At 44.4% G+C, this 21,002-nt stretch overlaps 1 protein-coding gene across 1 annotated transcript in view; it reads right to left on the bottom strand.

Moving 5' to 3' along the window:
- The window catches only part of smchd1 (structural maintenance of chromosomes flexible hinge domain containing 1), a 250,877-nt gene that overhangs the window by 44,065 nt on the left and 185,810 nt on the right, over positions 1-21,002 (bottom strand). Inside the window, exons 36-37 of the mRNA XM_072467902.1 lie at positions 10,588-10,719; positions 8,022-8,174 (exon numbers count right to left, since the gene is read on the bottom strand). Of these exons, the coding sequence (XP_072324003.1) occupies positions 8,022-8,174; positions 10,588-10,719 (285 nt within the window). The remainder of the gene's footprint in view (positions 1-8,021; positions 8,175-10,587; positions 10,720-21,002) is intronic.

Raw genomic sequence — 21,002 nt, 5'->3', positions numbered from 1 at the left:
CATCAAATCATACAGCATAGGAAGAGACCATTCGACCCATCATGCCCGTGTCAGCTTTTTAAATAGAATTGTCCAATTAAACACAGTCCCTCGCTTTCCCCATGCGCCTGCACATTTTACCTTCAAATATTCATGCAATTCTATTTTGAGTGTTACAATTGCATTTGCTTACACACGGGCAGTAGAGTCCAGGTCATAAAGCACTGTAATTAAATGTTCCATATTTCCACCTGTTCTTTTGCCAGTAACCCAAATTTATCATCTAGTTTCTGATCCTTCTGCCACGACAAAGTTTCAAAAGCATTCATGATTATAAATAGCTCTATAAATCTTTTCTTAACTTTCTCTGCTCTAACGAGTAATCCCAGTTCTCCACCCTCTGTACATCACTGAAGTGCCTTAGCCCTGGTACCTTTCTCGTAAATCTCTCCAATGCCTTGACATCCTAGAGTGGTGACCAGAATTGAATACAACAGAATTGAATACAATATTCCAGCTGAGTCCTAATCAGTGTTTTGTGAAATGTTATTCTGTTTGTGTTCTCGAGCCTCTGTTAATAAAGGCAAGGTCCCATAAGATTACTTTTCTTGAAACAGCACTCTGAACCGGACTCAGTTTCCACTGCTCTGTGGTGGGGAATTCCAAAGATTACAACCCTCAGGGAATAGCTTCCTCATATCTCGAATCAAAGATCCCTTATTCTGAAACTGTATCCACCCTCCCCCCACCACCAGTTCTAAATTCCCTCAACGCGAAACGTCTTTTCAGCACCTGCTCTGTCAAGCCCCTCAGCTTATGTTGTTCATTAAAATCAACAATCAAGGTTTTGAACTCCAATGAGTTTAGGCCCAACTTGCTCAACCTTTCCTCATAAGACAATCTCTTCATCCTAGCCATCAAAGGAACCAAAACTGTACAGGACCTAGATTTCCCTACTTTAATACTCCATCTCCCTTACAATAAAGGCTAACATTCCATTTGCCAAAAGAAACGCAAAATGATGTGGATGCTGGGAATCTGAAATAACTGGATAAACTCAGCAGGTATGGAGATCTGTGGAGAGAGAAACAGTTAGCTTCCTACAGAATTTGCGTGCCTAATTATTTGCTGTAGCTGCATGCTAACACTTTGAGAGTCATGTATGAGGGCACCCAGATCTCTCTGTAACATAGCAGTCTCTCTCCATTTAAAGCATATTTTGCTTTTCTATTTTACCGAGCAAAGTGGAGAACATCTCATTTTCACACATTATATTCCATCTGTCAAATTTTGTCCATTCATTTAATCAATCTACATCCCCGTGCAGACTCGTGTCCTCCTCACAACTTGCCTTCCTATCCACCTCTATGTTGTCAGAAAAAGTGGCTACAACACATGCTGTCCCTTCATCAAACATAGATTAAGAATAGTTTTTAAAAAATAAATTTAGAGTACCTAATTCATTTTTTCCAATTAAGGGACAATTTAGCATGGCCAATCCATCTACCCTGCACATCTTTGGGTTATGGGGGCGAAACCCACGCAAACACGGGGAGAATGTGCAAACTCCACACGGGCAGTGACCCAGAGCCGGGATCGAACCTGGGGCCTGTGGTGCCTTGAGGCGGCAGTGTTAACCACTGCACCACCGTGCTGCCCTATAGATTAAGAATAGTTGAGGTCCCACCACTGATCCTTGTGGCACCCCACTAGTTACAGTTTACCAGTCTCAAATTATCCTTTATCCGGACTGTTTTCTCGGTTGATTAACCAATCATTCATCCTTGCAACTAAATTAGCCTAATACCATGAGCTCTTATCTTGGCCAGTAACCTTTTGGATAGCTACTTGTCTGAACCAATCCTGACTATTATGGTAGCCAATCCAGTTTGTTAATAATTCGAGTAAAAGACTTCCGGTGGCGGCCATGGAGGAGTACGTCGCACATTTGATAGCTCCTGCCTGTGACGGACATTTGGACCTTTTTCTCCTGTTTTTTTCTGGATTTTATTGGATGAATCAGTGGAGAGTGAGACGGCGAGGAGAAATCCCTCTCCAGTGTATGGAGAATTGGACCAGAAGTGGCCGTGTAAGAAGATAAAGTTCTACAAGAAAGACGCGAGCTGAGCCGGCAACACGGGAAAGCATGGCGGAGAAGCAGGGCCGTGGGGAGATGGCACAGTGGTCGATGGAGCAGCTGGTGAAGTTTTTTTGAAGATTGCTTCGCCAAGCTTAAGGAGGACACGCTGGATTTGTGGTGCAGATTGATCAGGTGGTGCAGAATGAAGAAATCCACTGACGTGCGATCCAGGAGGTGGAGAAAAAGGTGTCCATGCACGAGGAATACGTTACTGGAGACTAAGGTGGAGATGATGAATGACCGCCAGAAAATAATGCAGGAGAAGCTAGAGGACTTGGAGAACAGGTCCAGGAGGCAGAACCTTAAAATCGTCGGCCTCCCGGAGGGCAGTGAGGGATCGAATGCGAGGGCCTATGTGACGAACATGCTGGAGAAGTTGATGGGTGCTGAGGCGTTCCCTTGGCCCCTGGAAGTGGATAGAGTGCACAGAGCCCTCGTGAAGAAGCCCCGAGAGAACGAGCCACCGAGGGTGAGGGTGATACGTATGCACTGATTCCTGGACAAGGAACACGTTCTGCGGTGAGCTAAGAAAGGACAGAGCAGCAGGTGTGAGAATTGTGAGCTGCGCTTTATCAAGACCTGGGCGCGGATTTGGCCAAGAGGCGAGCTGGGTTTAATCGGGCAAAATCGACCCTCTTTAAAAAGGGAATGAAGTTCGGGATGTTGTACCCAGCCGTCTATGGGTCAAAAACAAGGACCGGGAATTTTACTTTGAAACACAAGACGCTGCATTGACTTTCATTAGGGAAAAAAAGACTGGATGTAAACTAAAGACACTGAATCCTTGGGGAGAGTACGGCAATGGCGATTTGTTGACAATCACTTTTGTGCTGGTTTGAATAAGTAGTGTTATGTGCAATAAGGGGCTGTTTTGATGGCTAAAGTTAACTTTGTCTTACTGGGAGCTGGGTGGAGGGGGGTTGTGGTTGCTTTTTCTGTGGTTGTTTTTCCACTGTTTTTTCTGCTGTTTGTTTACTGGGGAATGTAATTCTTTGAATATGTCCACCCAAGGGGCTGATTTAGCACACTGGGCTAAATCGCTGGCTTTTAAAGCAGACCAAGGCAGGCCAGCAGCACGGTCCATTATCGAGGTGAGAGAACAATGGGGAGACAGTCTGTTTGGTGCCATGGGTGGGAACTATCAAGTCAGCTGACTCACGGAAGCACAATGGGGGGCGAGCAGGTGATAAGCTTGAGGTTGATATGGGGGGTTGGGTTTCTGGTGCTGTTATCAGGGGGGGGGGGGAAAGCTGCTTTGCTGACAGGGGAGGAACTGTTACTAGGGGACAAATGGGAGGTCGGGAACGGAGGATGCCCGGGTGGGGGTTCGAGGAGGCTGGGGACACGAGCTGGAGGCTGGCCTAAAAAGGGTGATGGCTAGTCGGCGAGGGTGGTGGTGGTGGGTGGAAGAGGAGGTCCCCCGACCAGGCTGATTACATGGAACGTTGGAGGGCTGAACGGGCCAGTCAAGAGGGCTCGCGTGTTTGCGCATTTGAGGGGCTGAAGGCGGACGTGGCAATGTTACAAGAGACACACCTAAAGGCTACAGACCAGACTAGACTGAGAAAGGGGTGGGTTGGCCAAGTATTCCACTCAGGGCTGGACTCAAAGACCAGGGAGGTAGCGATTTTGATTAATAAACAGGTGGTATTCGAGGCAGGGAGAATCGTGTCAGACACGGGGGGGCAGGTACATAATGGTGAGTGGGAAGCTGGAGGGGGTGCGGGTGGTACTCGTGAACGCATATGCTACGAATTGCGACGATGTGGAATTTATGAGGCGGGTGTTAGGTAAGATTCCAGACTTAGAGTCAAATAACTTGATCATGGGGGGAGTTTTTAAACACAGTCATTGATCCGGAATTGGACTGATCAAAATCCAGGACAGGGAGGGTGCCAGCCCGGCAAAGGAATTGAAGGGGTTTATGGAACAGATGAGGGGAGTAGACCCATGGAGGCTTGCATGCCAACGGCGAAGGAGTTTTCTTTTTTCTCACATGCCAATGTATACTCTCGGATCGGCTTTTTTGTTCTGAGCAGGGCTCGAATACCGGTGGTGGTGGATACTAAGTACCAGGCAATCGCAGTGTTGGATCATGCCCCACACTGGGTGGATCTACGGGTTAGTTTGGAGAGAGGACAACGCCCACTATGGAGGCTGGATGTGGGGTTGTTAGCACACAAAGCGTTCTGTGGGCGTGTGAACAAGTCCATCCAGAACTACCTGGAAACAAATGATACGGGGGAGATCTCTGCAGCAACGGTCTGGGAAGCTTTGAAGGCAGTGGTCAGCGGGGAATTGATCTTGATACGGGCCCACAGAGAAAAGGTGGAACGGGCGGAGAGGGATAGGTTAGTTGAGGAGCTACTCCGGGTGGACAGGAGATACTCAGAGGCCCCGGATGCGGGGAGCAGCGGAGATGACAGGTGGAGTTTGGGTTGTTGACTACAAGGAAGGCGGTGGAACAACTGAGGGAGGCAAGGGGGGGGGGGGGGGGGGCGATCTAGGCGTATGACGAAAAGGCAAGCAGAATGTTAGCGCACCAGCTCAGAAAAAGGGGGGCGGCCAGTGAGATAGGGACTGTAAAGAGTAGAGGTGGGATCACGGTCCTGGACTCAGTTGGGGTGAATGAGGTGTTTCAGGACTTTTACAGCAAATTATATGAGTCGGAACCCCCGGCTAGGGTGGAGGGGATGAGGCAGTTTTTAGGTAAGTTAAGGTTCCCGAGGGTGGATGAGGATCTGGTGGAAGGGCTGGGGGCCCCAATTGAAATTGAGGAAATGGGAGGGGCTGGAGGGCATGCATTCGGGCAAGGCCTCGGGGCCGGATGGCTACCCGGTGGAATTCTACAAGAAGTTTTCGGGGATATTGACCCCACTGCTGGCGAGGACATTTAATGAAGCAAGAGGGTAGGGAGTACTCCCCCCAACAATGTTGCAGGCCTCGATTTCATTGATCCTGAAATGGGAGAAGGATCTGGAGCAATGCGGGTCATACAGGCCAATTTCTCTACTGAATGTGGATGCCAAACTGCTGGCTAAGATACTGGCCACAAGGATAGAGGGCTGTGTCCCGGGGGTGATAGGGGAAGACCAGACGGGATTTGTAAAGGGCAGGCAACTCACGGCCAATGTTCTAAGGCTTTTAAATGTTATAATAATGCCTTCAGAAGAAGGAGATGGAAGTGGTGGTCGCGATGGATGCGGAGAAGGCTTTTGATCGGGTGGAGTGGGATTACCTGTGGGAGGTGCTGAGAAGGTTTGGGTTTGTTGAGGGCTTCATTGACGGGGCGCGGTTGCTCGATCAGGCACCAGTAGCGAGTGTGCGTACGAACCGGTTGAGATCGGGGTATTTTAAACTACACCGAGGGTCGAGACAAGGGTGTCCCCTCTCCCCGCTACTGTTTGCTCTGGCCATAGAGCCACTGGCCATGGTGTTAAGAGCCTCTTGGAACTGGAAAGGGCTGGTTCGGGGGGGGGGGGGGGGGGGTGGAGCACCATGTGCCGCTTTACGCAGATGACCTGTTCTTGTATATTTCAGACCCGTTGGAGGGGTAAGTTATGCGGATCCTTGGGGAATTTGGTAATTTTTCAGGGTATAAATTGAACATGGGGAACAGCGAGATGTTCACAATACAGGCGAGAGGACAGGAGAAGAGACTGGGAGAGCTGCCATTTAGAATGGTAGGAAGGAGCTTCCGATATCTGGGAATCCAGGTGGCTCGGAAATGGGAGACACTGCACAAGTTAAACTCATCCCAGCTTGAAGAACAAATGAGAGGACTTTAAGAGATGGGACATGCTCCCGCTATCACTGGCAGGGAGGGTACAGACCGTGAAAGTGACGGTTCTCCCCAGATTTCTGTGTGACATTCAGTGCCTCCCCATCTTCGTCCCGAGGGCCTTTTTTTAAACGGGTAAATAAGGTTATTTCAGGCTGTGTGTGGGCGGGTAAAACCCCGCGAGTGAAGAAAGTGTTGCTGGAGTGCAGTCGTGGGGAGGGGAGGTTGGCTTGCCGAACTTTTGTAATTACTACTGGGCGGCTAATATAGCCATGATTAGGAAGTAGGTGGCGGGCGAAGGGTCGGTGTGAGAGCGAATGGAGGCGGCGTCATGTAAAGACACAAGTCTGGGAGCACTGATAATGGCATCTCTTCTGTTCTCGCCGAACCGATACTCCACAAGTCCAGTGGTGGTGGCGGCTCAGAGAATCTGGGGATAGTGGAGGAGATATGAGAGAGTGGAGGGAGCATCGGTTTGGACCCGGATTTATAATAACCATCAGTTTGTACCGGGTAGGCTGTATGGTGGGTTCTGGAGATGGCAAAGGGCAGGAATTAGGAGAATGGGGGATCTATTTATAAACGGGAGCTTCCCCAGCTTGAAAGCCTTGGAGGATAAATTTGAATTGCCAGCAGGGAATGGGTTTAGGTATCTGCAGGTACGAGACTTCTTGAGAAGGCAGGTTCCGGCCTTCCCTCTGCTGCTGCCACAGGGGATACAGGACAGAGTAGTCTCCAGTACCTGGGTGGGAGAGGGGCGGTATCAGATATCTACCAGGAACTTTTGGAATCAGAGGAAACTCCGGTGGAGGAGCTTAAGGGCAAGTGGGAAGACGAGCTAGGGGGAAGAGATGGAGGCGTGCAGGTGGACAGATGCCCTAAGCAGGGTTAATACATCCTCATCATGTGCCAGGCTTAGCCGGATACAGTTCAAGGTAGTCCACCAGGCACACATGACTGTGGCCCGGATGAGCAAGTTTTTCAGGGTAGAGGACAGGTGTGCAAGGTGCGCGGGAAGCCCAGCAAATCATGTCCACATGTTTGGGCATGCCCGAAGCTTAGAGGGTTTTAGCAGGGGTTCGCTAAGGCGATGTCCACGGTACTCAAAACACGGGTGGTGCCGAGTCCAGAGGTGCCAATCTTTGGAGTGTTGGAAGAGCCGGGAGTCCAGGGGGCGAAAGAGGCCGACGTCTTGGCCTTTGCCTCCCTAGTAGCTCGGTGACAGATCTTATTAATGTGGTGGGACTCAAAGCCCCCAAGTGTAGAGACCTGGGTTAGCGACATGGCTGGGTTTCTCAGTCTCAAGAAAATAAAGTTCGCCTTAAGAGGGTCAATGTTAGGGTTCACCCGGAGGTGGCAGCCATTCGTCGACTTTCTTGGGGAAAATTAAAATGTCAGCAGAAGCAGAATGCCAAGGGGCAAATTGTTGTTTTATGGTTGGGGTGTGCGAAGATTGTGATGGGGGTGGAAATGTTTATTGTACCATATTTAAAAAAAATAATTAGAGGAAAAAATAACTCAACTGATAGAAGAAAAATCACTCAATCCAATATATAGGCCCCAAATACCTATTTCACGGCCATCTTCCATATTCTTATAATACCCATGATACTATATTTTGGAGTGTAACACACTAACTGCTTCTTGAAATGACAAGGACTCTCAGTTTGAATAATTATTTAAATGACTTTATGCCACAATATAGATAACAAGTACAATAAATATGATGAGAATTCAATCTCAGTCATTATTTGCACTGGAAAAAGAAAACAGGCTGTTTAACTTCCACAAAATTATCAAGATCCAATGATTAAAATGATTATTTCATAACCACAAACACTTAGCGGGCTTGAACTCAGCTAAAATGGAAGAAGCCAAATATCAAGGAGGAGTCAAGATAGGCTTTGGTAATAAAACTAACATGGGGTATGGGATAATTTTAAACTTTGGAATTTTGGACTTTAACACAAGAACAGAAAATGCTGGAAATATTTAGGAGGCAGGTTTGGTAGCTCACGTGGAGGGAAAAATAGATAAAATTTCAGCCCCAAAAGGTTCAGATTAAATGCCCTAGTCAGCAGGCTATTTATTACAAGAGGAGTTAAACCAAATTAAACTTACTGAAATGACAGAAGATCCTTGGTTGAGTTCAAACTCCAAGCAACTGAGTTTTCCTTGAAACTGAGGAATTTCACCATCATCCTCAGTTGTACTTTTAATAGTAAGCACCAACTTGCCACAAATATCCTCTCCAGCTGCATTGTTATATTCATCCTAATTGCAAAGAACAAAAAGAAAGCTTGGATGCATTGCTTCAGCAAACATCTTAATAAATGTCTGAATATTTATTCAAGTGAATACAAACATCTGTAAATGAGGGGACGGTAACAAATAAAAATACAAACCTGGTTATAAAAATTGACGAGAAGGAACACGAAGTTCACCCCTGCAATCAGCACTCCTTACCTGCATGTCTCTAAATTTGCTGATCTCCTGTTTTTCCTCCACATAATCAGGTACCACCTCAAGCTTACCACCCCCATGGTCTCCACACCTTTATTCTCTCAAACATCAAAAGGCAATGCAACCACTTTTTTTGTATTCCACTGTACACACCCTAGCCTCCCAGCATCATGTCCTTCTGTGCTCGTCAAATCCTCCTTCAAATCAGTTACAAATGCACTTTTAAATTCCCAACTGTCAAGTCTTTGTCCCTCTATTCGTCACAATACCTCTGCAGCTTCTAATTTGCACCAAACTTCCAATGTCTCTCATCTCAGTCATTACCCCTGTACAGCTGTAACCTTTAGGCCCTTAATCCTATTAGCCACACAACTAGCATTGCCATCTACAGGCCAGATCTAGCTGGATCACATCAAACGTATTCCCGTACCAGCCTCCCCGAACAGGCGCCGGAATGTGGCGACTAGGGGCTTTTCACAGTAACTTCATTTGAAGCCTACTTGTGACAATAAGCGATTTTTAAAAAATTCATTTAATTTCAACAGCATCTCTCGCTCGCCTTTATCAAAACCATCCTGGGGAACACTTGGGAGTCTTTTCTGCACTATCAACCACCTCCTCAAGTTTTACCCCACCTCCAACACATGCAAGCTACTCACAACTTGCTACATGGTGGAATGGTTACAGGTAGGAGGCCATTTGGCCTGTCAGCCAGTTTCTCCCTATCTACTCTATCCAGACCCCTCATCATTTTATTACTTCTATGGAATCCCCTCTCAACCTCTTTCTCCAACAGCCCCGTTTCTCTCATCTATCCACATAACTAAAATCTCTCATCTCTGAAACGACTTTGGTAAATCTTTTCTGTGCCCCTCAAATGCTTTCGCATCTTTCATAAAGTGCAACATCCACAATTGTACACAATACTTTAGTTGAGGCTAAACCTGGGTTTATAAAGGGTCACCGTAATTTGCTTCCTTTTGCACTCTATGCCACCAATCCACCATTATATGTTCAGATACCCCTGCTGCTCCCCAACCTCCTCCTGCATGCCAAATGAGCAAAAGAAGTCCCAAACCCTCACCTAGTGTCTTTCCTATCTCCTCTCATATCATATCTTTAAGCTGAGCACATGAAACTACGCTCCCTCTTCCCCAATCTCTGGGTTTATGCTGGCTCACATAGTAAATTATTTCTTTTCCAAGCACTGCCCCTTCCCCTTCATCAAACCGTAATAAATCCTCAAACTACTTCACCATCTGCAACCTGCTTTCCCTCTTTTAAAGACTTTGAATATGTTATCCTCTCTGAGATTCATGCCCATCACTCCCATAACCCCTTATTCAAACTTCTCCAATACTAACCCCCTTTCCTACAACGGTGAAGCTACAAACTAGAAGCCACACTATTAATAAGATTGCACGGTACCATCCACTTCTTAACCTAGTCGAATAACCCTATTCAACAACACCATCTCACTCCAATGCCTTGATGTTGCCCAGTTCCGTGGTACTGTCCTCACTTGTTTTCAACTCTTATTTATCTGATTAGAGATAGGAAATGTCTAACAAAAGCTTCTCTATCTACTCCACACTAATGTGACTTTTTCTTCCCAGCAATCACTTTTCCTCATGTATATTTTTTTGCTTTCTTTCCCTTTATCCATGAACGGTACTTTCAATTATTAACCACTTAATTGCTTTCAAATAAAATATTTAGATTTAATCCACAAAGAACTGCAATTTACCTTCCAACTTCAATTTAGCAAAGACTGGAAAATACAAGTGGACTTTGGATGAAAGCAGAATTGGGCTCAGCTGTGATATCCTGCACAAGGAACCTGCTGTCAGTCACCAAAATAAAAGCAAAATACTGCGGTTGCTGGACATCTGAAACAAGTAGTAGAACATGCTGGAAACACTCAGCAGGAGGGTCTGCCTACAATTGTGGAGAGAAATGGAGTTAGTGTTTCTGGTCAGTATGACTCTTCTTTGGATCTGAGAATGATTCCTATTGGACTTGAAACGCTAACTCCTTTTCTCTCTCCACAGATGCTGCCGGATCGGTTTAGTTTTCCCATCATTTTTTTGTTCCAGACAATCACCATTTGGGTTCACAGACATTGGGCAAGGTTTTGCAGGAAATGTTTGCATCTAAAATACAGTAAGAGAAATAAAAAATGAATGATTACTAATCACATTTAACATTATAACAAAAAAATTACCATAATCTTCAGACACAAAGCTTTGACCAATGTACGATGGGTGATACTGCGAACATTTGAGGCAGTAGGAGTGGCTGGGAGTTCTTCTGGCATTAATTTCACTGGTTCACCTGGTACCACAGGGAAAGTAATCTAGAATTAAGAAAATGGCACAAAAGATAGAATCAGAATGATTACAGCACAGGAGATGACTATTTAGCACACTATGTCCATGCCAATTCTCCGCAAGAGCAACCCAGCTAGGCAAACCCCCGCAGCCTTTTCCCCGGAGCCCTGAAATCTTTATCTCTTCAGGTAATTATCCGGTTCCCCATTGAAAGCCATGAGTGAATGGGTCACCACCACACTCTCGGGGCAGTGCATCGGAGATCCTAAATGCTCACTGCGTCGACCAGCTTTTCTCATGTCACCTTTGGTTCTTTCGCCAATCACCTGAAATGTGTCCCCTCTGGTTTTTGACCCTTCCTGAGCAACTCTTCCCCATGTACTCTGTCCAGATGCCTCAATTTTGAGCACCTCCATCAATCTCTCAACTTTCACTTTTCGAAGGAAGAAAACAATCTTAACTACGCCAGTCTATGCAGCTAAAGTGAGTCATTGATGGAACCATTATCGTAAATCTTTTCTGCACCCTCTTCACAATCGTCCTAAAGCGGGGTGCCCAGAATTGAGACCGAATCAGTGTTTTATAAAGGCATTTTCATAACTTCCTTGCTTTTCTACTCTGTATCTTGATTTATAAAGTTCAGGGTCCCATATGCCTTATGAACTGCTTTCTCAACCTACTCTACCACCTTTAACATTTTGTGCACATTTGCCACCAGATCCCTCTGCTCCTGCACCACCACTGGAACTGTATTCTTTATTGTATATTATCTTTCCTCAATTGTATATTATCTTTCTTCCTACCGAAACGTAGCATTTTACACGGCTCTACAATAAATTTCTTCTGCCATATGTTCATGTATTCCATCAGCCTACATCCTCCTGAAGTCCATTACTATCCTCCTCACAGCTCACAAGTTCTGTGTTATCTGTATTTTAGAAACTGTTCCCTTCACATTGTCTACATTTTTGCCCAAGTCTAGGTCATTAATATAGATTAAGAAAAACAGTGGTCCTAATACCAAACCTTGGGGAAACCTACGAAATATTGTCCTCCATTGCGAAAAACAACCGGTCACCACGACTGTTTTCTGTCAATTTTATATTCATTCAGTCACTCTGTTTTATTCCATGTCAGCTTTGTCAACTGTACCTCAGTTGGTAGCAATCTTGCCTCTAAATCACAAGGTTCTGAGCTCAAGATCCACTCCAGCACCTAGGCACAGGGACTGCTGAACTAATGGAGATCCATATCTCAGGTGAGAATTAAACCAAGGCCCTATTTAGTCATCATCACATTGCTGTTTGTGGAAACTTGCTGTCTGCGGAAACTCTCTGTATGCAAATTGGGTACTATGTTTCCTATATTTCGAAAGCACTTAATTGGCTGTAAAACACAGAGACTTTGAGGTGGTAATACATTTGCAGTCATGAGTACAAATGCAAGGTTTTTTTTTTTTTTAATGGGTCTCAACATTGCTGACAAGCATTGTTATGCCTGCGTTAAATGCCCATGAAGTTATGAAGTTGGGCACCTTACTTTAAAAAAATTGTCTAGGTCATTAATACACAAAGAAAAACAGTGGTCCTAATACCAAACCTTGGGGAAACCTACTAAATATTGTCCTCCATTGCGAAAAACAACCGGTCACAACTGTAGAATGTAAAATGCCAATTTGCCTTGGCACAAGATAGAGTCTAGGGAGTTTAAGTGACCATTTTTTCTGATTTCTGTACAGACAGGGTCTCACTCACATTTAGGTATCTCTCTGGGAAGTCACTTAAAATGAACTTCGAAGGTCCGGCGACTGCCTGAAGAGAACTGGCTATTTCTAATAGGTAAAAGGGTCATTGATTTAACCATTTTAATGTAAATACTAAAGCCCAGTTTAAAATCCATTTTAAGCTGGATTTCATCATATAACTTCAAGCATAACATAGATTACAAAAACACACAGCTTGCAGAATTTGCAGTGGCAAAGCACAGAATTTGAAACATCTAAAAAAGCTAGCTAAAGCTTATGCAACATTATACTGAAGGTCAAATGGACATTATAGTTCATATGAGCTCTGCCATTGTTCAAATGAACAGAATCTCAGAGTTCAACACATACCAGTTTAATGATAAGAGCAGAGTTTGAATTCCAACACACATTTAAGAATTCCACATGCAACATTTATATTAATTTTAAAAAATCAACAAGATAATGTTGATGATTGATGATTGACAACCAACCATCCAACTAAATGTATTTGAGACCCATCCAAGCCAATTAGCACATTGCAGGGGTAGAGGGACAGATGGAGTCAGACTGATAACATTCTCTTTAAACATGGAGGTCTGGGCAGACATTTTCCATCCTGGATCACTCTATACCTTTTACCTAACTACATGCTATCCTTATTTCGTATTTTCATATTTCCACTCTAACTCCTGAACTTTGCGCAAGCTGTTTTGCTTTGAGCAAGAGCCATTACCGTATTTTCAAAGTTAAATCTGTTGTAAACCATTAAGCCAATTATTTCTCAAAGTCTTTTGCTGGCAAGGACTTTATTGAGAACATTTGATTTGTAACCACAAGAAGATCTTAGTCTCTCAATTATAATCAATAGACACAATGAAAGATTTTTATTTCGCATCCGAGAAGTGTAACTTAAATTCTACTGAGTTTTTAAGTGTATATGAGACTATCCTTAAACTGCACGGTAGATTCCTACACTGCCCCTCTCCATTTCAATTAGAGACTCCAACGAAAGCTGAAAGACCTCCCGGCCTCATGGAGATGCAAATCGAGATAGCTGGAGGCTATTTCTAACAGGAATGTTGATGAGATATCAAACTTCCCCAATTGTGTGGCAATTGATTAGCCTGTCAAATCATTTGTGGGAACAATGGAAATCACTGTGGTGGTCACATTATACAAACAGCTTAGTGGTAAGCATCAGCTTATGAAAAATGAAAATCGCTTATTGTCACAAGTAGGCTTCAATGAAGTTACTGTGAAAAGCCCCTAGTCGCCACATTCCAGCGCCTGTTCAGGGAGGCTGTTACGGCAATTGAACCGTGCTGCTGGCCTGCCTCGGTCTGCTTTCAAAGCCAGTGATTTAGCCCTGTGCTAAACAGCCCCTTATTAATTCACAAGGACAGACCAATGCAGTCCGTTTGGGATACAAAGACCATAGAGGGAAGATATTTCACTTAAAAAAAGGAAGAACCCTGTCTCGAAATTCACCAGAGGTAAGGAATGGGGCTATTCTTTAATGTGCAAATTGTATCTTTACTGCAGGGGCTCAGCCACAACTTTGCCTGGAAAAGCATTAAACCTTTGCTGCATGGAGCAAGTCAGAGCTCATTGCCTGAAACCTCCAACCTTAATTGTCTTCAGTGAACCAAGAGAGATTGCTCAGGCCTGCAACATTCCCAACTACCATCCCAAGAACTAATTGTAAAAGTGACTTTCTGGACTCTTGAAATTTATGCGCAGGCTACATCTTTTGTATATACGTCATATCTACCACATTAACCTCACCAGCCCTCTCATTTTATCAAAAAATGCAATTGAATGAGGTAAACATTATTTGCCTTTACAAATATCCACCAATATCCTGGATGGGATGGTTGCTAGAGCTCTTCAGGGGGGTGGGAACCAGAGCCACAAATCAGAGGATAGGGTAGCTGTTGAACGGGCAGAAATAATATGCAGCGAGTCTGAGGAAGGATAGACAGTTGATAGGGCAAAGTTGCACTCAGTGGGAAGGGTTAGTCTGTTTCAATGCACGGAGTGTCAGGAATAAGGGAGATAAACTTAAGAGCATGGATCAGTACTTGGAACTACAATGTTGTGGCCATTACAGAGACATGGATTTCACAGGGGCAGGGATGGTTGTTAGATGTTCCGAGGTTTAGATGTTTTAAGAAGAATAGGGAGGGAGGCAAAAGAGGAGGGGGGAGTGGTACTGTTAATTAGAGAGCGCATCACAGTTGCAGAAAAGGAGGTAGTCGAGGAGAGTTTGTCTACTGAGTCAGTGTGGGCGGAAGTCAGAAACAAGAAAGGAGCAGTCACTTAATTGGGAGTTTTCTATAGACCCTCCAAAAGCAGCAGAGAGATGGAGGAATATATTGAGCGGCAGATCTTGGAAAGGTGCAGAAGTAACAGAGTTGTTGTCGTGGATGACTTCAACTTTCCTAATATTGACTGGAACCTCCTCGGTGCAATGGTTTAGGTGGAGCAAATTTTGTCAGGTGTGTCCAGGAAAGATTCCTGACTCAATATGTAGATAGGCCGACTAGGTAGAGGCCATATTTGATTTGGTGCTTGGCAACGAACCAGGTCAGATGTCCGATGTCTCGTTGGGCGAGCATTTTGGTGACTGTGACCACAACTCCTTGACCTTTACCATAGTCATGGAGAGGGATAGGAACAGACAGTATGGGAAGGTATTTAATTGGGGTAGGGGAAATTATACTGCTTTTAGACAGGAGCTGAGGAGCATAAATTAGGAACAGGTGTTCTCAGGGAAATGCACAATAGTAATGTCGGGGTTGTTTAAGGAGCACTTGCTACGAGTGCTGGATAGTTTTGTCCCACTGAGACGAGGAAGGAATGGTAAGGTGAAGAAGCCTTGGATGACAAGAGAAGTGGAGCTTCTAGTCATGAGGAAGAATGAAGCTTACGTAAAGTTGAGGAAGCAAGGATCTGGCACGGCTCTAAAGGTAGCCAGGAAGGAACTCAAAAATGGACTTAGGAGAGCTAGAAGGGGCATGAAAAAGCCCTGGCGGGAAGGATTAGTGAAAATCACAAGCTGTTCTACACTTGTGAGAAATAAGAGGATGATCAGAGTGAGAGTAGGGCCGATCAGGGATAGTGGAGGGAGCACGTGCCGAGAGTCTGAGAAGGTGGAGGCCTGAAATAAATATTTTGCTTATTCACTAGAGAGAAGGTCCTTGTTGCTTGGAGAACAGCGTGAACCAGGTTAATAGGCTCGAACAGGTTGATATTAAGGAGGAGGATGTGCTAGAAATTTTGAAAAGCATCAGGATAGATAAGTCCCCTGGGCCAGACAGGATATACCCAAGGTTACTACGGGAAGTGAAGGAGGAGATTGCTGCGCTGTTGGCGATGATCTTTGCGTCCTCACTCTCCATTGGAGCAGTACTGGATGATTGGAGGGAGGCAAATGTTGTTCCCCTGTTCAAGAAAGAGAATAGGGAAATCCCTGGGAATTACAGACCAGTCAGTCTTACATCAGTGGCGAGCAAAACTGGAAAGGATTCCGAGAGGTAGGATTTATGATTTAGAAAAACATAGTTTGATTAAAGATAGTCAGCATGGCTTTGTGAGGGGCAGGTCGTGCTTCACAAGCCTCATTGAATTCTTTGAGGGTGTGACGAGACACGTTGATGAAGGCCGGGCAGTGGTTGTGGTGTATATGGATTTCAGTAAGGCATTTGATAAGGTTCCCCATGGTAGGCTCATTCAGAAAGTTTTGGGGCATGGGAAACAGGGACATTTGGTTGTCTGGTTACAGAATTGGCTGGCCGAAAGAAGACATCGAGTGGTAGTGGATGGAAAGTATTCCGCCTGGAGGTTGGTGACCAGTGGTGTCCCGCAGGGAACTGTTTTGTTACCTCTGCTCCTTGTGGTTTTTATAAATGACTTGGATAAGGAAGTGGAAGGGTGGGTTAGTAAATTTGCCAATGACATAAAGGTTGGTGGAGTTGTAGATAGTGTCGAGGGCTATTGCAAGTTACAACAGGACATTGACAGGATTCAGACCTGGGCTGAGAAGTGGCAGATGTAGTTCCAACCTAGATAAATGTGAAGTGATTAATTTTGGAAGGTCGAATATGAATGCTGAATACAGGGTTAAAGGCAGGATTCTTGGAAGTGTGAAGGAACAGAGGGATCTTGGGGTCCACGTACATAGATCCCTCAAAGTTGCCGCCCAGGTTGATAGGATTGTTAAGAAGGCGTATGGTGTGTTGGCTTTCATTAACAGGGGGATTGACTTTAAGAGCCGTGAGGTTTTGCTGCAGCTTTATAAAACCCTGGTTAAACCACACTTGGAATATTGTGTCCATTTCTGGTTACCTCATTATAGGAAGAATGTGGCTCCTTTGGAGAGGTTGCAGAGGAGATTTACCAGGATGCTGCCTGGACTGGAGGGCATGTCTTATGAAGAAAGGTTGAAGGAGCTTGGGCATTTCCCACTGGAGCGAAGAAGGAAGCGAGGTGACTCGATAGAGGTGTACAAGGTGATGAGAGGCATGGATAGAGTGGATAGCCAGAAACCATTTCCCAGGGCGGAAATGGCTGTCATGAGGGGACATAGCTTTAAGGTGATTGGAGGAAGGTATAGGGGAGATGTCAGAGGTAGGTTCTTTACACAGAGTGGTGGGTGTGTGGAATGCACTGTCAGCAGAGATGGTGGAGTCAGAGTCATTAGGGGCAATTTAAGCGACTCTTAGACAAGCACATGGACAGCAGTAAATTGAAGTGGTGTCAGTTAGGTTGATCTTAGATTAGGATCAATGGTCGGCACAACATTGTGGGCCGAAGGGCCTGTACTGTGCTATGTCCTAAATCCATGGTGGCTCTCCTTAATTATTTAATTATATTCTTTACCCCAAAATTTTTTATTTTTTTATTTTTTTTAAATAGAGTATCCAACTCACTTTTTCCAATTAAGGGGCAATTTCGCGTGGCCAATCCAGCTACCCCGCACATCTTTGGGTTGTGGGGGTAAAACCCACGCAAACACGGGGAGGATGTGCAAATTCCACACGGACAGTAACCCAGAGCCGGGATCGAACCTGGGACCTCAGCGCCGTGAGGCAGCAATGCTAACTACTGCACCACCGTGCTGCCCCTTAATTATATTCTTAAAAATTGTTCAAGTGACTGCTAATTTTGTTCAAGCTTATTGTTTTTAAACAAATTTCCCATTGCTGCGGTTAAACTGACTGGTCTGTCGTTGCTGGATTTATTACACCCTTTCCAAACCAGGGTGTAAAGTTTGCCATTGCCCAGTCCACCGACACAACATCTGTATTTGAGAAGGAATGGAAGATCATAGAATCATAGAATTAACAGTGCAGAAGGAGGCCATTTGGCCCATCGAGTCTGCACCGGCCCTTGGAAAGAGCACCTCCTCCACCATGAGTCCACGCCTCCACCATATCGCCATAACCGCACCTCATCATTGGACACTATGGGGCAATTTAGCATGGCCAATCCACCTAACCTGCACATCTTTGGACTATGGGAGGAAACTGGAGCATCCGGAGGAAATCCATGCAGACACTGGGAGAAAGTGTAAACTCCACACAGTCACCTGATGCCGAGATTGAACCTGGGACCCTGAATGGCTAGTGCTTTGCAATTTCCACCCTTGCTTCCCTTAATATCTTTGGATGCATATCGTCAGTCTGGTGACATCATCTTGGGAGTGGAGCCAGACTATATCCTCAACCTTTTTTTTTGGCCAACTAGCGTTTCAACTACCTTCTCATCCATTACAATGTTGGCAGCATCTTCTTCCTTAGTAAAGATAGATGCAAGATACTCATTTAGTATCTCAGCCATGCCCCCTGCCCAAATCCCTTTTTTGTTGGCTATTTGGACCTATTCCTTCATTGACCATCTTTTTGCAATTCACATTCCTCGACATTTTGGATTTCCTTTTATGTTGGCCAACAGCATCTTCTTACACTCTCTCTGCTGTTCTCATTTCTTTTTTCACTTCTCTCCCAAACTGGTTCTCACTGGTATTTTATGTCACAATCTCTTTTTTTCAGCTTCACCTTGCGTTCAATGCTTTTTCACCCAGAAACTCTGGCTTTGCATGTCCTACCTTTCCCTCTCGTGAGAATACATGTCAGCTTTTTAAAGGCAGCCCATTCTTCAAATAGTTTGCATCCCAATCTTTCATCCAATTTACCTGGACTTGACCCTTTCTCACTTCATTGAAAGTGGTCCTGCCATAATTCATTATTTTAACTCTGGATTATCCGAATCATTTACCATATATAACCCAAACCTATTATCATCACCCCTAAATTTTTTCCTTTTAACACTTGTTGTTCCACATCATTTCCCAGAATCTGATCCCGTAATAGATCTTCTTCATTGGATTGTTAGAATTTAGATAGAAAATTGCATATGGTTTCACAGTCATGGAAACCAGATTGACATCTACCCGGGAATGTGGAATATTGCTCCGGCTATGGATGTGCTCATTTGGAAACTTCAGGAACTTCATTATTTAATTAAAAACAGACACTGATGAACTGTTAAGATATCTTCAAAGGGGGACAGGTGACTGTTGCAACTTCAACGCAGATTATTAAGCTTCCAGAAAGTTCAAAATTGAATCACACTGGATGGGCGACTTTTCCTTGAATAGACATGCCTTTGTCGAATTCACACTTGCCATTGCTTGTTGCTTACTCCAAATAGCAGACATTAGATTCCTAGACATTGTCTCTATGTTTGCAATGTAACAAAGAAAAGCTGACAAGACCAATTATCCATGCTTACCCATTTAGCCTCTATTACATATGAATTACCATTGATCATGTGACAGAAACTCTCTTATACTGAATTCCACTTATCCTAAAACTCAGAAGCGACGACCTGGGGAAGTCTGTAGAACACCAACACCAACAAGGCTAACATAGCAGAAAAGTGCTGCATCACCGTTGCCTTTTATTAACCCAGGGACTCATAGCCCGATTCTAAAGCTCCACGCTCACCTATGCAGAAACTGGACCTCCTGATACAACTATTTGTGCCTGACTTCATGACTGACTGGATATTCTTCTCTCCATAGTGATCCTGTTATGCAACCCCCAGCCATCTGAACTTACATGAACTACAATTCAAGATAGGAAAAATAGCTTCCTTCTTTAGTGGACTCTCAAAGACATATAAATTGTTAAACTCCAGTTGTTCAGCCCACTCTGCTAAACCAGCCCCTATGAGTTTATACTCGTAGAAGTATATTATCTCCTTTAATATATCGTTCGAGTGCTTATTATTTGACTGGCATGGTGATTAGATTGTTTGGGGCGATTGTATGGATAAACAATACTCTTCACTTTTATTCACAGCCTGTTACTAGTAGCTTAAAATTAACCACGCTCTAACGGATGTTTAGAAACATGCACATCTAAATTTTAAAAAATAAACCACACTGAATACGGAGAGAAGGGCACTTCAATTTATCTCCCCTCTCCTGTCCACAACACTGCTCTGCTGCAGATTTCATGGGCATCATGCTTCCTGTCATAAGTGACAGAAAATGTGAAAGGTGTGATAGGTCCAGATCACTATATTGTTTGAATTCAACTTCCTCTGATGTATATTGCAGAGTTTTGACTACATTCAATATTCCATTATTTTGCAGGTCTTTCATTTCATTGTTAGCTAGATTATGTAAAATGTTGTAGCAAGTATAGGTACAGACATCTACTGCGCCTGGAGGTTCCTGTAGTAAATGTACAGGTGAGATCATGCGTCACTAAATAGAGATAAGCAATTAGATATGCACAAGTAAAGCAAAGTCACCATAGTCCCAGATGACCATAGGCTGCTTTCTCCTTTTGAAGGGGGAGAGTGGACTGGTGGTGATTTAACCAGAGGATCATCACACCTCAGGCGAGTGACAAGTTTGAAAAGACATGAATAACCTCAGCCGATACCGGAATTGAACCCACGCTGCTGGCCTCGCTCTGCATCATGAACCTAGCCAACTGAGCTAAACTGGTCCCCAGATATGCATGACATACATAATAGATGTCCGGTTTCCTCCAACAAGTCCCGAAAGACGTTCTGTTAGGTAATTTGGATATTCTGAATTCTCCCTGTGTACCTGAACAGGCGCCAGAATGTGGCGACTAGGGGCTTTTCACAGTAACTTCACTGCAGTTTTAATGTAAGCCTACTTGTGACAATTGTTATGGGCCAGGGTTTAGAGAATCCCAAAGAGTTCACCTGACCCACAACTTTTAATAGATTGTGGTATGGGGAGCACACGGCTTACTCTACAGGTATGGCACAGCAGAAAATGGACCAGTGGTTTTTAAAACAAAACAATGTTCATTCTATGAACTCAAGTTAACCTTTTTAAAACAAAGTGAATATCTTAGCAACCAGTAAATCAAATACACCCTCCAAAGAGTACAACACTAAATAACCTGTATGCTGTCCTTTTTACCATCCAAAAGACTTACCAAACCTTCAAACAGGAGCACATTAGATTTATATTCAATACTGAGACCTTTTTACATTTCGGAGTTCTCCAAATGA

The sequence above is a fragment of the Scyliorhinus torazame genome, chromosome 11 (genome assembly GCF_047496885.1).
Source record: "Scyliorhinus torazame isolate Kashiwa2021f chromosome 11, sScyTor2.1, whole genome shotgun sequence".
NCBI classification, from domain to species: Eukaryota; Metazoa; Chordata; class Chondrichthyes; order Carcharhiniformes; family Scyliorhinidae; genus Scyliorhinus; species Scyliorhinus torazame.
This window is presented reverse-complemented; position numbering and strand designations above follow the sequence as displayed.